Raw genomic sequence first — 17354 nt, 5'->3', positions numbered from 1 at the left:
CATACCTTGACATCACGAACAAACCGCTCCAGTGGGGGTCTCAGGTTCAAAGCATGGAATACGTCCGGACTAGGAGTAACGTAAATCCCCAGATATTTAAAGGGGGCAGCAGTGTACGCCAACGGACAGCCCCTCGGAAGGGGGGGGGGGGGGTGGCCAACAAGAACGAAAAGAACTGACTTCGACCAGTTAATTCTATAGCCAGATACCCTCCCGAACTTCTCGCAGACATTGAGCAGCTCCGGGACCGACTTCCGTGGGGCCGTGAGGTAGAGCAGGACATCATCGGCGTACAGCGATATCCGATCTTCCCACGTTGGCGACCACCGGATACCCTTAATTGATGGTTCCCATCTAACCCAAATTGCCAACGGCTCGAGGATTAATGTGAACAGTAGAGGAGACAGTGGGCAACCCTGTCTCGTTCCACGGCCAAGCGGGAAGGTCCTAGAGATATGGCCATTTGCCACCACCTGCGCCAGGGGGCCGGTGTACAACAGTCGGACCCACGCACAAAAGCGGGGCCCAAAGCCCATGCGTCGGAGCACTGCGAAGAGGTAAGGCCACTCCACCGTGTCGAACGCCATAGTGGCGTCCAGTGAGAGCAGTACCGCAGGTTCCCGTATACTTTCCCTGCGAGCCAAAACCGCCTGTAAACGCCGCAAATTATGTGAGGTATTGCGAGTCTGCATGAAGCCGGATTGGTCTGGGTGTATTAGAGTGACAAGATGGGGGGTCAACCGCAACGCCAGTAACTTGGCTAGGATCTTTGGCTCTGCGTTGAGCAGGGAGATGGGGCGGTAGGAAGTGCAGTCCTCTGCCGTTTTACCAGGTTTGTGGATCGGGATGATGGCGGCCAGGCGCTGGTCACTCGGCAGCATACCCATTTCTAGGCTGTCCGTGAGCATGTTAAGAAGATGGGGGGCTGTCGTCTGGGACGTTTGTTTGTACAATTCCACCGGGATGCCGTTGGGTCCCAGGGCCTTCCCAGACGCCAACGCCTCGGTCGCGTCCCGTACCTCCTGCACGGTAACCTCGGCCTCTAACAAGAGTGCCGCCTCTGGCGAGAGACAGGGGATCGTCAGATCCGCGATGTAGTCATATGCCTCCTCCGTCGAGAACCCTGCCTGAGGGGCGTAGATAGCTTCGTAATGGTCCGCCAGCAGGCCAACAATGACCTCGGGGTCAGAGGTCGCCCGTCCGTCAGGCAGCGTCAGTTGAGCAATAACCCTGCCCGCCCTTTCCTTTTTATCGAGCCAGGCCAGCATCTTGCCTGCTTTATCGCCCAGTTCATACACTCTATGGCGGGTGGCCTGGAGTGATGTCCTAACCGATTCCCTCTGGTACGCCATCCATTCTATGCGGCACAGCCGAACCGCCTGGGCGGCCCCCAGCGACGGATTGGATTCCTGTCTAGAGATGGCCTCTGTAAGGGCCTCCTCCAGTGCGCTGAGTTCGTGCTGTTGCGTCCTCCTGTGGGTTGCTACCAATGTGATTGCCTGCCCCCGCAGCACCGTTTTAAACGCTTCCCATAGAGTACTCTGGGAGGCCACTGAACCCAAATTCTCCTGAAAATAGCGCTCGGCAGTCGCGGTGAGCGATTTTTTCAAAGGGGCATGGTGCAGATAGCTCGCATGGATCGGAAACGTACGGCACCTGTGCGCGCGGCGATTCGTGTACGTGAGCAGGAGAGGGGAGTGGTCGGAGATACCTCTGGGGCAGATGGCCACCTCTTCGACTCCGCAAAGCCCTTCACCGGACATGAACACATGGTCAATTCGCGAGAGGCAGTTATGGGTAGCTGAGTAGTACGTGTAGTGTCTGTCGTGGGGGTGTTTGTATCGCCAGCAGTCCGTCAGTCCTAAGGCGTCTACCAGACCGGAGAGTCGCCCGCCTCCCCGTACCGTCGCAGCCTGTGGGTGTCTATCAAGGGCATGGTCCACCACGTCATTGAAATCTCCCCCTAAAATCAGCGTCGCCGTCGGTAATGCCAGGAGAAAGGAGGCCAGTGCAGTGTGAGCCTCAGTGTGTAGGTTAGGCGGGATGTACACAGACACGAAATTAAAGAGCTGGCCTTCCCACTGTACTGTTACCGCTGCGAAGCGGCCCTGAGTGTCCACCTTAGTTTGTGTGCATATCAATGGGAAATTTTTCCTTACAAGGATTCCAGTCCCCCTAGAACCGGACGTAAAGTCCGCATGAGCGACGAATTTGTACCCCCACCTGTCCATCGCTCTAGAGGCCGTGCCCACTAAATGGGTCTCCTGCAGCATAACTATCGCCGGTTTACAGCGTTTCAAATATTGTAGCACTAGGCCTCGTTTTACTCTGTCACCCAATCCTCGGACATTCCATGTGAGTGCCGTCAGTGTTAGAGAGCGGGAGGGGCGTGTCATGGGGAACTCAGGTGTAGCCTGTGAGAGCATCGCCATCGATCAAGGTGTGATACGAGTCCAGGAGGAATGAATCTAAGGAAGCAACGTCACCTATGAACAAGTCGCCCTCATTCGGTGCCGTGTAGCTTGTGCTGTGCCAAACAATACAACAGGTAAACAAACAACCTAGAGCTAAAACAACCATCCAAACCCCCCCACCCCCCTCCCTGCCTCCCTGCTGTACGGGTCTGAAACCGCCCGCCTCCCCCAACTTAGCAGAGCGCTTTGTCCCATCACAACCCATAGTACTTGCTTGTCGGGGGTGTGAAGCTTTCCAACCCGACGGCAGCTCCGAGCTACCTCAGCCTCCCGGCCCTGCACAGGGCCCAAGTGTCCACAGGCAATGCGTGACAAACGATCGTCGGTCCTCACTCCTCGGAATACTCTCTCTCCTCCAGACCCGGCTCTGCAAACAGGTCTTGGCTATGGCCCTGAGATGGTTCCTGGCCCGATTGTTGCGGGGGGCCTCTGTCGCGTTGAGATCTACCATCTCGCCTGGGTGCCTCCACTCGCCTCCATCCGTCCAGCCATTCCCTCGCCGCTTCTGGTGTGTCGAAGAACCATGCCCTGTGATTGTCCACGACCCTCAGTCGTGCCGGAAATAACATAGAGTATGGTATGTCCTTGTCCCGCAGGCTTTTCTTGACGTCGATAAAAGTCTTACGTCTTCGGGCCACCTCAGCCGTGTAATCAGGGAAGAACGCTATAGTGGAGTTCAGCACTTTGATTGGGGTGGAATTCCTGGCCGACTGGAGTATGGCATCCCGATCCCTGAAGTTAAAGAGTCTAGCCAGCACCGGCCGCGGCGCCGCCCCAGGCTTCGGCGTCCCCCCCGGGACTCTATGCGCCCTTTCGACTGAGAAGAATCGGGAGAGACCCTTCGGCTGCAGCTTTGTCGTGATGAGCTCCTCCACATATAAATCCATCGAGCGTTTGCCTTCGGATTCCGGAATGCTCAGGATGCGGACGTTGTTCCGTCGTGACCTCCCTTCTTGATCGTCCAGGCGGTCTTGTAGCTTTTTGGCAATCGCCTCCAACCGTTCAGTGGCCAACTGTAGTTCAGAGGTGTCCTCCACCAGCGATTTAGTGACCACCTCCACCTGGGCCACCCGCTCCGTCATTTTGTGGAAATCCGCCCTCAGCAGCCCAACATCAGTCGAGATTGCTCCCACTGTCGCCTGCACGCTCGTAAGCATCCTCATCAGGTCCTCTAAAGTCACTTTCTTGGTCCCCTCACCTACCGGACTCTTGCCCCCCGAGGGACGACTCTCGGAGAGAGGTGCAGCACTTTTTTCAAAGGCATATTTTTCCAGCTTCGCCTGTGCAGCTGCGCTCCTGTGACCCCTGTTAGCCATGACTACAGGTCGTGAGCACGAGGGGGGCCGTTGTAGAGGATCCTCGTGACTGAAAATGGCGCTGAACGTGAAAGCGCTCCCACTCCTCCGGGTATGCTGCGCGATAGTGCTGTTGGGCAGGGGGCAGCGGTCAGAGTGGATTCCTCCGGCGCGCGAGGGCCCTTGAAGGACCTCGAAACTCAGGCTCCCGTGTCGCTCCAGGCGGCTGACGTCCCCACAGCCTCCTTCCTTTCGTGGCCAGAATCAGAGCCAGGCAACTGCAGGCGCGGAGGCCTCAAAGATTCACCAAGTCTTGCGTCGCGGGCCAGGGGGGTGCAGCTTTCGCGCCCAAAAGTCCGGGACTCCGGCTCAGCGCCAGGAATTACCGCCACTCTCAGCCCTGGGGGTCAGGGGCACCTCAATCTCCCCCGCACCACCAGGTTATCGCACCCTCCGTCACAGGACGCACTGCCCGCCGGTCTGTTATGTATGGGCGGTCAAGCGCTCAATTATCGCCGATTATCAGCCCCACCGCTCACACAGGCAATGGCGCACTTCGCTCCCGCTCTCCCGTCCTGGCCTCGTACCTGCCGCCGAGCCGGTCACAGCATACATGTGGAGCCTCCACGCCCCAGGGCAGTCCGGACGTGCAGGAGGGCTACTCCGACGTGGAACCCTCGTTTGCAATGGCACAGCACTGATGTGGGAGCTGCAGACACTTCTGTAAAGGATCGGCACTTCCAGCACCTCCTTCCGGTATAGCCTTCCGTCTCGCGGCTACTTCCGGGCGGGGGGCAGCGCCACGGCAGGCCGGTGCTCTCTCACCCGGCAGGGCCGTCACCGAAGCACTCTCGTCCCACCGGTAATCTAAGTCCAATTTTAACCGGGGAAGCGCCGGCCGGCGTCGCTAAAGTGCCTCACGCCGAATCTTTCGCCTGTGGCACACTGGAGGCGGATTTTGTGTCGGATCAATGGCAAAGGAGCTGCCTCGGTGTGAGAGCTCTCTCACTACGCAGCCATCGCTGTCGGCTCGTAGCCACGCCCCCTTTGTCATCTCTTTCTTTGTCTGCCATACCAACCATTCGTGTTCAAATCACCTGTGGGTGATAAAGGTTATTGAAGGGCTGACTCAAATGTTTCCTCCCATGCCATTTGTGATGCTACAGTGGGACCTTAACGTGATCTTGACATTACTCCTTGGTCTTGACATGTGTACGCCCTTTGAGCCAATACTTAGCTGCTCACTGCATTTCCTGGCCCTGAGGACTGTCTGCGTCATTGAGATTACATCAGCTTGTCGGGTGAGCGAACACCAGACACTTTCAGTGTAACCGCCAAACACCACCTTTTCCTTGACAAATTAGTGGTGAGGACTCGAGTGGCTTGCTTTGCAAACGTCCTGAATCTTCCATGTTGGGCAATGCTTCATTCTTTCAGCGTTCTTTGCTCCCACTCATCCCTTGAAATAAGAGGAGAGGCTCCATTAGTGGGACACCAAAAGGTGCCACAATGTATGGAGGGAGGCCTCTGCAAGGGACTCAGGTGGGACTTTGGCTAGTTTATAGTGAACCGCAATGACATCAAGAGTTTTGCAGTCTGGAGGTAGCTCACGACTGACTGTGGCAAGCTCAGTCAGTCAACAAGGTATAGGAATCCTGCGATTCTGGACTTCTGAAGATAGGCAGCAAGCACTGCCATTAGTTTGGTGAACACAGAGGAGCGCTGGCGAGGCTGAAGGGGATCATGGAAAACTGAAAATGATCCTGGCCCCCCTTAAAGAGCTGATAAAACTGCGACTACAGGACAGGTATATGAAAATACGCATCCTGCAAATCCTAAAGCACCATGCAGTCACCGGGGTCGAAAGCAGAGAGAAACTGGGCCAAAATGATCATTTTGAATTTGTCTTTTTGCAAGAAGGAATTCAAGGGTTGAAGGTCCAGAGTAACAACCACTGCCTTTTTTTTTTTTTTTTAGAGTGGGCAGGGAGGAGAGAAAAAGCAGGGCATAGCAGTTTCGAACAACCATTAACACTCATCTATTGGATGCAATGAATCAGCAGACGGAAGGAAATTATGAATCTTGCCCCTCACTGGTTGTGCACGTGCCCCTAAAAGCAACCTAAAGTGTTTTGTTGGCAGTTGTAGCAGGGGAGGAGGATATTGTACCTACAGAAACCTAGCAAACCTGCCCTTTTTCATAACTAAACTACCAGGGGAATTTAGGGTGGGGTCATTTGTGTGGCTCTCATAAGACTTTCCTACCCAGAAGCCCTTGCAAACCTTGACAAAAAAACACAGTTACACCACATTTCTATGATGGAAATTTCTGGAATCTATAGGAGACAACACATTTACTACCACCTACCCTTCCCCCAAGTCTCCCAATAAAAATGGTACCTCACTTGTGTGGGTGGGCCTAGTGCCAGTGACAGAGAAGGCCCCAAAACACAATGTAGAGACATCGACATTCCATGGCACAAAATTAATCTGATTTGGCAATGGCCAAAGAAGCATTATTTTGACTGGGCATCGAAGGCCCCCCAGGGAAACCTACCAAACCCAGACATTTCTGAAAACTAAACACCCAGGGGAGTCTAGGATGGTGTGCCTTGCATAGATCCCACAAGGTTTTCCTATCACAATGCCCTAAAACCTCAAACTTTGTCTAAAATTGCACATTTTCCTTGCATATTTGTGACGTAAACTTTAATAATCAGCACAAATCCACAACATTCCTACCACCCAGCATTCCTCCACTTGTCCCAATAAAAATGCTACCCCCACATATGTGGCTGGGTGTAGTGCCCGGTACAAAAGGGGGTGGTAATGGACGGAGCATCTGAACCAATCAAACACTCACACCCAGTCAAAAGATCTGGGTTTAATCCATCACCGTTCTTTAGCCCACTCTGCCACCCCATTTCAGACATGGCTATATGCAAATCAGTCTGACCCTGTGCCTCATGGGAACAGTCCAGCCCGAACTGCCAAGCCATGCCTTCCCTGGACCGGAAACAAGCTTCCGAGGACCGGTTTCTGGTATTACAGCCGTCTTCAGCCCGGCTAGCTTGAATCCAGTGGCAAAGTGAGCAAGGGACTCACGTCTGAACATACACTGCCACACTTATGGCGCCCAAAAGCGGTACAAAAGGGGGTGGTAATGGACGGAGCATCTGAACCAATCAAACATTCACACCCAGTCAAAAGATCTGGGTTTAATCCATCACCGTTCTTTAGCCCACTCTGCCACCCCAGTTCAGACATGGCTATATGCAAATCAGTCTGACCCTGTGCCTCATGGCAACAGTACAGCCCGAACTGCAAAGCCATGCCTTCCCTGGACCGGAAACAAGCTTCCGAGGACAGGTTTCTGGCATTACAGCGACCTTCAGCCCGGCTTGCTTGAATCCAGTGGCAAAGTGAGCAAGGGACTCACGTCTGTGCATACCCTGCCACACTTGAGGCGGCCAAAAGCGGTACAAAAGGGGGTGGTAATGGACGGAGCATCTGAACCAATCAAACACTCACACCCAGTCAAAAGATCTGGGTTTAATCCATCATCATTCTTGAGCCCACTCTGCCACCCCAGTTCCGACATGGCTATATGCAAATCAGTCTGACCCTGTGCCTCATGGGAACAGTCCAGCCCGAACTGCCAAGCCAAGCCATGCCTTCCCTGGACCGGAAACAAGCTTCCGAGGACCGGTTTCTGGCATTACAACCGTCTTCAGCCCAGCTTGCTTGAATCCAGCAATAGGAGTCTCACAGAGAAACTTTTATTGACCATTGTTTGATTTGTGCCTGTTGGGGGCACTAGGTCCAGTCAGACAAGTGGGGTAACATTTTTATCATGACAAGTGGGGGAAGTTGGGTGGTAGGAATTTGGTGAATCCCCAAGATTTCTGGAAGTGTACATCACAGAAATTAGGTCAAGTTGGAAAGACAACACTGTTTTTGGGTCCAGCCGGTAGAGTCGCAATTCTTCCTTAGAGGGATGAGACAGAGAGTAAAAGGTAGACAGGGTGATTGACTGGCCCTCATGAAAGGGAAAGACCACCTTCAGTAGAAATGAAGCTCTAGTGCGAAGGACCAGCTTGTCTGGGAAGATGTTCCAGTACGGAGGCTTAGATGACAAAGCCTGGAGCTTATTGACCCTCAGGGCAGATGACATTGCCACTAGAAAGTTCATCTTGATCGTAAGGAGCCTGATAGGACAAGTGTGCAGCAGCTTGAAGGGAGCACACATTAGAAAAGTTAAGACTACATTTAGGTCCCACTGAGGCATTAAGAAGGATGAAGGTGCAAACAAGTTTTGGAGACCTTTCAGAAACCTATGTACAATAGGGTATTTAAAAAACAGATGGCTGAACCACCACCCACAAAAATGCAGCAATGGCAGAAATATTGCCTTTTAAAGTGCCCAAAGCAGTGCCCTGCTTAGCCAGGGAAAGAATGAACAGAAGGACCTGAGAAAGGGAAGAAAGGGAGTCGACCTGTTTTTCTGCACACCATGCTACAAACTTGCCCCAATGAAAGGCAGATACCGTCTTGGTGGGGGGACACTTGGCTGCCAAGATGACATTACAGAATTCAGTTGGAAGGTTGAAAGCTATCAACTGTCACCACTCGATCTCCAAACATTAAGTTGGAGCATTGACAGGTTCAGGTGCAGCGTTGGAAAGTTCGGTTGGAGAACCCTTCCGTGCTGCTGCAACAGAAGATCCTCCTGAAGGATCAACCCAATCGGAGGACCGGTGGCCGTGCTCGTCACAACAGCTCGGGATACCAGACTCCGAGTCCAGTCCGGATCCACAATAATGACTTGGGCCTGGTCATTCCTGATTTTCTTGAGAACTCTGGGCAGGACTGGGTATGGGTGGAAAGTCGTACAGAAGGCCTGAAGTGCACATGAGACGAAAACCATCTCCAAGTGAAAGCGGCCTTGGAAACTCCAGCAAAAAGAACTGCTGACATTGTGCAATTTCAGCAGTGGCACACAGTTCTAATCAATGTTCTCTCAACTATTGAATTTGCCCTTGCACCACCTCCTTGATGGAGATGCTAGTTGTGATCCACTAGGTATCTTCTGCCGAGTATGCCCACTCTTGCGTTCAGAGATCCCACCAGGTGTTGAACCACCAGAGAAATGCCCAGATATTCCAGCTATGTCCAGAAATGCAATGCCTCCTGACAAAGGGTAAATTACCCCACATGCCCTGTTTGTTGCAGTACCACATGGCAATGGTGTTGTTTGTAAACACCTGCACTAGCCTTCCCTTGATGGAGGGTGGAAAGGCGTTCAACGTCAGATTGCTCGGAGCGCCAACAGGTTGATGTGGAGTACGGATTCCGCAAGAGACCAGAGTCCTCTGATCTCCACAGCTCCCAGATGGCTGTTACAGCCTAGGAGTGATGCATCTGTCACTACTATTAAATCTAGATGGTGAAGGGAGAGGGGTATGCCCCAACAGCGATTAGTTAACCACCACTGCAGTGCCTTCCGAGATCTGAAATCCAGGATAGAAGCTAAAATATCAGTATCATAACCTCAATTTCCTGGATTCACTATTTGGGACAGTAAGCCTAAAACTGCACAGTGAACAGGTCCAATGAAAGGGGGCATCTAAGAAGGGGTCAAGAGTGACTTCGGCATATTGATAGTGAACCCTAGTGAGTGCAGGAGGTCTACTGTAGTCTGGAGGTGGAAGATGACTGCATGGGGAGAGCCCGCTTTCAGCAGTCAGTTGTCGAGATAGGGGAAGACTGGCTCCCCTGATCTCTGTAGATGAGCTGGCACCATAGCCATCACCTTGGTGCACAACTAAGGGGCACTGGTAAGGCCAAAGGCGAGCCTGACGATCTGAAAGTACTCGTGATCTATTGTAAACCGCAGGTAACGTCTGTGGGCAGGCAGGACAGGGATGTGGAAGCATGTTTCCTGTAAGTTTAATGCTACCATCCAGGGTCCCAGGGCAGACAGGCCTTGATCGTGAGCATTTTGAGTTTCTCCTTTTTCAAGTAGAAATTAAGAGGGTGTAGATCTAGTATAAGACAAAAGCCTCCATCCTTCTTGGGCACTAGAAAGTAGCAGAAATAACAACCACAACCTACTTCTGATGCCGGCACCTTCTCTATTGCTCCCTTGGCTAAAAGAGCCACCATTTCCTTGCGGATTCAGAAGATATGGGTCTCCGTCAGCCTGTCGCATGAGAGGTGGCATGAGAGGAGGGGTAGTCATGAAGGGGAGGGAGTAGCCCTTTTAGACAATCTGAAGAATCCATCCGTCCGATGTTATCTACCTCCAGTGGAGCAGGTGGTGGCACATGCTGCCTTCCACTGTGTGCCTATGATGGTCAGGGGGCAAACTAAAGAGGCTTCAATCCTGTGCCACCCGGGGGAGTGGTGGACTGGACCGATCTCAGGCTACCTGACCAACAGGGTCTGTGGGTACTGTGCTCTCAACCACGCAGTGGCTGGGAAGATTGCGTACTGTGGTGGCTGGGCAGGTAGAGACTTGGCTGGAAGACCCTTCCGTGGCCATGAAAGGAGCAAAAGGTGGACTTGGGTTGGTGAGGGGACATGAAAAGGCCTAAGGATGTGGCCATAGCTCTGCTATCCTTGAAGGGCTCTAGCACAAAGTCAGCCTTGTCTCCAAAGAGACAGGAACCAACAAAGGGCAAGTCAATGAACTGGGCTTGGACATCCCCTGAAAAGTTAGTGGTTCTCAACCAGGCGTGGCACTGACGGACCATCGACGATGACACCTGGAGTCTTTCAAATCCAGTCCACAGCGTATGGTGAACTAAGCTATGTCCCTCCCATCAGCAACTGTTTGGGAGAGCATGGCGTGGGCCTCCTTCAAGACTATACACAGCACCTGTGCAACCAAGTCCCAGAGAGAGTGGAAGTATCGACCCAAAAGGCATGCAGTGTACACCGACCGCAGTGCTAGGGTTGCGGAAGAAATTATCTACTTTCCCAAGGTATCCAGCCTCTTGAATTCCCTGTCCAGTGGAGTGGTAGGGAGTGAGATTTAGTTAGGAAGTGAAGAATTGGACCACAAAGCTCTCTGGGGTGGGGTGTAGGGTGAGGAAGCTGGGGCCCCTGGTGTGAGGCAATGACAGGGGCAATTGTCCTAGTCACAGAAGCCCTTGTGCACAGCTTGGAATAGGCATCGAGTAGTATGTCCGTGAGGACTTCATTAAAAAGGAGAAGCGGTCCAAAAGTGGTCATTCCTGGCTGAAGCACATCCGTCAAGACATCCGTCTTGACAACCACAGAGGAAAGCTGAAGGTCCAGAACCTCCGCTGCACTCCTCACCACCAATGGAAATGAGGCTTCCTCCTCCATAGCCACGTTAGGAGGAGAGACCAAGCCAGTATCTGGGAAAGAGTCCAATCCATTGGCATCCATCAAATCCTTACACTAGTTGCCCTGTTTGGCGTTTAGGGACTGGTATTCGTAAGGGTCCAGTGGTCCCTCTCAATCTTCCCCAAGTCCTAGCCCGTAAGTATAGGGCTCAGGCTCTGGCCTGGATGAAAGGGCACCAGTATGCACCTGAGTCAGTGTCGGAAGACATCCATCTGGCTCTGTGTAGGAGAAGAATGGGGGAGGCGCCGGGATTGTAGGCAGTGGGGCCGGGGAAGGTCAAGGTGGCTCGACCGGTGTCGGTACCGGTCGGTCCATGGATCCAAGGTTCTTAACTGGTCCCGGGGGAAAACCCACAGGTGTAAAACTAGTAGGGACCCCTACCGAACCAGAGAGGCCTGAGGGTGCACCTATGGGGACGGGTCGCCCAAATATGAGGTGCATGGCCTCATAAAACTCAGAGTTGATAGTGGGCTCCTCTGGCTCCAGAAAACTTGGGGAGGTGAGGAGACGATCCAGGTGCAGGCTCAACCGCCTCAAATGCCGATGGCCCCTAGTCTTGTCTGATGACTTTGATGGATGGGGCAAAGTCGAAGACCTCTTTGACGACGAATACTTTCTGCGGGACATACCTGAACGCCCAGACAATTTAGACGATGTTCGAGGGCTCCGCGACCAATCCCAGGACCTTTCTCTGAACCGGGAATTAGACCACCGTGGTGTCGCACATTGAGAGGCACGGAGCTTGAGGGACCGTTCCCTCGAGGCCTTGTCTGGGTGGCATGACAATCGATGCAAGTCTTGGTTGCGTTCGAGACACCAGAGGCAGACGAGGTGTGGAAACTTCACCGACATGTACCAGTGACAGGTGGCACATAGTTAAAAACCAGTGTTCCTCGCGGACATCCCTGCTACACCAGGAAACAGTGTCCCCACAAATATTTGAGAAAAGGTAAAAAAAGGCCCAGTCAAAAAGTGACTGGGGAAGTTCTTCTCTGGATCTGTGGTGACTGGCGCGGAAACAAAAGAAGTGACATCAGCACGGTGGGGTGGTGCCTATACAGACACCAAGCACGTCACTTCCGGTGTGAACAACGTCATGTGGAACCGAACAACGCCACCGACCGGCACACATGGGTACTGCTCACAAGAAAATGTCCAGACAAAGTCTGACATCTGGGGATAACACGAAGGTAAGCAATCTGTGGCTAGAAGTCTCTATCAGATATAGGCAGCCACAACATTAGCAAAACAAAGCATGATTCTAAAATAAAGGATCTAACATTAGTCCAAGAAAGGTGCCGCCATTTGTTGAGCTTGGTATCTCTTAAGAATCTGTCTTAAGGAAAACATTTTTATGAGTTTAGTTCTATGGTTGTTGGGCAGAAGAGTAGGCGGAGGAGCAGTCACTGTGGATGGAATGCTAGTAGTAATTGGAATATTTCTCATTTTTGTTTGGGGGTGCTATTGGTGGTGGGGAGAAGGAATTAAAACAATCTGCAGGTATCACTGTGAGGTTTTGCCCTATGGAGAAGCAGGGAAATAAACTAACAGCTTTGAACATATTTAATCAGACTTTTTAGCTGCCATCATGATGGGGGCGAGCCCCAGGTCTTCAAACTAACAGTTTGCGCAGTGGTGCATACTTGACTTCCTTACTCAAATGAAAACTCAAAGTTCCTCAATGTGTTTGAATCTGAACATTTTACAATGTAGAATACTGAAGGAATGTTTTTCTGCTGAGTCGGAGGAAGAACAGAAAAGGGAGGATTTGGTTAAAAACCTGCAAGCCATTGCTTCAATCGTAGTAGGATGAATGAGATTCAAACTTATGAGATGCAGGTTACATACATATATGAGCATTAGAGCAAGTATTTGTGATTACAACTGTGATGCAAGGGTGCACAGAGATTTATGTAGTAAGCCTAACATTCTTCCGAGTTATCATCCTAGAACTAAAACCTGATGCTGAATAATATACTCTAAACTGATATGCAGAATATGCATTATGTTATGTTATGCTTAAATTATATAGAGCATCATTTACCAATTACTTGGTGTTCTGCAACTATTGTTATGTTGGTCAAAGTTACTAACTACAATTGAAAGAACTACCTGAAAATAGGCAAGAAAGAAGGCATTATCCCAATTTTTGGACCAATTGAAAAGGACATTTTCTTAGGGATGGTAATTGACATAGCAGTGTTCCCACATGTCCCTTCCCATCTTCAAAGAAAAGAAAGTACTTTCCAGCTATCAAACACGATTGGACCCAGGCAGCTCCATGCAATCTTACTTAATTGCCATCTAGTTTACTGTCAAATCATCCATTGACCAGAATGGAGTTACTGTCTTCCTAGTACTGGACAGCTCTTCAGCTTTTGATACAGTACATCAACCCCCTTCACTAAAGAGACGGAGGTGTACTGGATGTCATCAATAGCTTTAAAAGATACCTAAAGTAACCGCCCTACCTGTGGGTTGGTCTTTACCCTTCCTCTACACTCACATGCGCCTTCCAAAGCTTCACCTTCTCTTCTCTTGAATGTCTACCTTGGCACTTGTCCAGTCATAATCAAATACTTTACCTTTTCCTTTTACATCTATGCTGATAGTTCCCTGGTACTCTCAAACTACAAACGCATTCAGATAGAGGTGGATGCACTTTAGGCTTCTGCCTTCTAAAAAATTTGCCTGACTATGGCACACAATCATCTAAAGCTCAGCAGTTCAAAAAAGAATAGATCCTCATCCGAGGAAACCAGTCTAAGCTGTGTCCAATGGGCCATTCATCTGGCATCCCTCCGCTGCCAGCAGCAAAGACAGGAACCTTGCAACAATTATAGTCACTGATGTCTCTCTTCTAACATGAAAAAGCCAAAACACTAAAACCTCTTTCACCATCAAAGCCTTGCAGCACATCTTCCCCAACAGAGTGCTGGCTAGCAGTGCCTTAATTCTGTCTCACTTAGATTAATCTAATGGATTGTACACAGGAGCTCTTCAATTTGCAAAACACATGGACCTCAAATATAGGCAGCAGCAAGGATTTTAGCATGCTAATCGAATGACCAGAATTTTGACTTACATCGCCAACTGGATAATGATATGTGGCATCACTTATAGAAGTGTTCAGTTAAAAAATATTTTGCCTCAATAGAGGACATGATGTTCTACTGTGGGACGTTAGAGTTATATTGTAAGGTGATTGCAAAATACACATTAACCATTGCACCATCCCCAACTTTAATATAACTTTTCCCTTTAGATGGCGACAGAACTTGCAGATTCCTAAATGATGTATGAGCGCTAGTACACTACTTGAATATGACAACCCTTGCTACTTTTGTACCATAGGATAATCTTGGGAACAAAGAAACCCCTCCCCAAAGACGTTATGATCCTCCTGTCACCATATGCAAAAGAATATTGATTCCACATTATAGTTTAGGTCTCTTGACATTTCTGTTTTAGGAATTTCCTTTCAATGCAACAACACTTCTCATTTCTCCACTAGGTGTCCTTTTTCCCTATCCACCAAATGCGGAGTAGCTTAAGATGCCTTACCTAGATCCATGGAGTCATTCAATATCCTTCCCCTCCATTTAATACATCCTAAATAGCCCTCTTCCTTAATGCCTCAAATTGCATGTTGGTCATTTGATTCACTATTTTGTGTTATTCAAAACCAATGAAAAATTAACTTCAAGTGCTTAAAGTTCAGCAGATCCTGACCTATAGATATTCTATTATTTCTTGGTCAGATCGCATTAAGAGTGAAGGCTGACTGTGTCATCGCAGAAACACATCTCCATGATATCCTCCCAAACTCATGAGTTAGCATTGGTGCCTATAACTAGCATAATTAGTATACATTAAAACCAATTCTAACTTAATAGGCTCTTAGGTTTTAATTCTGCAAAAAATTAAGAGTACCAGCTAAAGGACAAATCGTAAGACCAGATAAAATATGATTTGAGCCTTAGAAGTCAGAATACGGAGTACTAGAACCATTAATGTGTTACTGTTTCTCATTGCCTTGCCATGGACAGCTACAATGCCATAAAGCAGCATCAGTACAGTCTTAGGTTTAAGATGTACAAGAACACAATACAGTGAAGAAATAATATATTGTCGGTATAACTCTTTCATTGTATTTACTAACCTTAGTTAACCCCTACTCCCAGGCATCCAGGTTAAGACATCTTCCTGAGGTATGTTCCCTGTTTGGGCTTTTGGAACTGGAAGGGTCTAGGGCCCAACCCAAGTCCTTCTCACCCTTTCCCATCCTCCTCCCCCCTTGTTTGACATTTCACCATGTAAAAGTTAAGCATATCTCACATCCTGAATAGACAGCCAGGCTATCTCTGACTGACTTCACAAGTGTACACACTAAAGCTACATATCAGGTTACACAGACCTTCCTGTGCAAGTTCAGGTTGTTTGACCATGTCTGCATGGGATTAGGCTTATGTCGCTCTGAGACAGATCCTCATGTCGTATTTTCAGATTGCTAAACCGTGCCTCTACTGCTCTGGCTCCAGTTGCTCCTGGGTGGACTCCACACAATAATGTACGGTTCTTTAACCGAAACTGCAGGGCTTGGCTTGGGATTTAGTAACTTCAATATCAACTCCATGTATTATTCTGTGGTTGCCTCACCAGCTTGGGCTTCTGTCAGTCTTGGATGGACTTAATCTAGTATTGCCTGGTTGCTTAGCTTATAGGGGTTAGGTTACTGTTACTCAGGGACAGTTCTTATATACTTCTCCCCGCCAATCTAGAGGTTAGCCTCTGTAACAGCTGGGGAAGTATATGTCATATATTGCTTGTGGACAACTAAGCCACATCAATTGAGGCTTAATCTGAATAATACAAACCAATGAAAAGATAGTATATATTTGCTTTCCCAACTGCACCTATTCTCACACACTCCGAAATACTTAATGTTTCCACAACCGTAAATTATTGTGTGGAGTCCCCCCAGGAGCAACTCAAGCCCAAGCAGTAGAGACACAAAAGAAGAAATAAAATGTATGTTACAGCCTTCAACCTGCTACGATCTTCACCAAAACAGCAGTGTAAGTCACTGCCACAACAGTGTGGATAAATCAGAAGTGTGACTAGACTAGTAGGGTGTGTTAACTGCAAAAATCAGACCTTTTTTGTCAAAGTCACACCAGTCCAACATAGAAGTGCCTTGCAAACAGGGAGAACATTTTCATTCACTATAAACTTCTCAGCTAGAAAGTTTTTCTGAATGGCGTGCTCTAGTGAGAGTAAGGAGGTTTTAGATATCTATTCATGTATTTCCTGATACACTGTGTCTACCATTAACCAACGTTCTTGCTTTCTATTCCCTTAAACTTGGGTTTTAATTGCCTTCGCATCAATCTAATAAACCTTTCTATTGCAAATATTTTTCAGATTGGTCCTTTAAACAGAAAATTAACCCACATTTGGTTCTGCCTTTTTGCAACACACCTGCCTTGAGCAGCATTTGATTCCCACAAACAAGAGCTTACCTGAATGAAGTTTGTAGCAACAACTCTAGGACGTGTGGATGAATCACCAGTTCTAGCGAGGAGTTGAGAAAGGCATCGCTCTACACAGTGGGTCGTCTCCAGTTTGCCTAGTTTGTGCTTGGGTATATACTGTGTGATGATCATTTTTAGGAGAGTGAGTGATGCCTGGAACACCTGATAGGGTAACAAACAACATCTTATTAAAACTTTCAGGCAACCTTGAGCATAAAGTATTACAACAATTATGGTTTGCGGAAAGAAGGAAACCTGTTAGTGCTTAAAAATGTCTCTAGTAAATGAAGTTGCACAATGATCACCAACCCTGTTAATCGAATGGAGCTTGGCAAAGTGTTATGAGCAAGGTCAGCTTAAAGCAATTAAGACAAACATTGATAGAGCACACAACCAGAAAAAACATTAAAAAGTGGAATAGACACCAAGAACCAATGGAAGTCTTTTAATTTTGTTCTCAAATAGACACTGCACAATATTGCGTGTCCAAAGCGCCATTTTAACACAACCAAAATATTAACATGACTCTGGTCAGAGAATGACGGAAAAGAGAAGGAAACTTATAAGGGATTTGTGCACAGGAAAATGGGCCCAAGTTTAGGTACCGCTGCCTTAAACCACAAGGTAAGAGTGAATGCATTGTGCAGCAGAGATGATGATAACATGGTTGCTTGACTA

The 17354-nt window shown here is 49.2% G+C and overlaps 1 protein-coding gene across 2 annotated transcripts in view; it reads right to left on the bottom strand.

Annotated features, from left to right (window-relative positions):
* Window positions 1-17354, bottom strand: part of CEP104 (centrosomal protein 104) — a 577612-nt gene that overhangs the window by 226025 nt on the left and 334233 nt on the right. For both annotated transcript variants that reach the window (XM_078642632.1, XM_078642633.1), the window contains exon 12: window positions 16665-16838. In XM_078642632.1, coding sequence (XP_078498758.1) covers window positions 16665-16838 — 174 coding nt within the window. The remainder of the gene's footprint in view (window positions 1-16664; window positions 16839-17354) is intronic.

The sequence above is a fragment of the Lissotriton helveticus genome, chromosome 5_1 (assembly GCF_964261635.1).
Source record: "Lissotriton helveticus chromosome 5_1, aLisHel1.1, whole genome shotgun sequence".
Lineage (NCBI taxonomy): Eukaryota > Metazoa > Chordata > Amphibia > Caudata > Salamandridae > Lissotriton > Lissotriton helveticus.
Note: the sequence above shows the minus strand (reverse complement) of the source record. Positions and strands in the feature narration are given on the sequence as shown.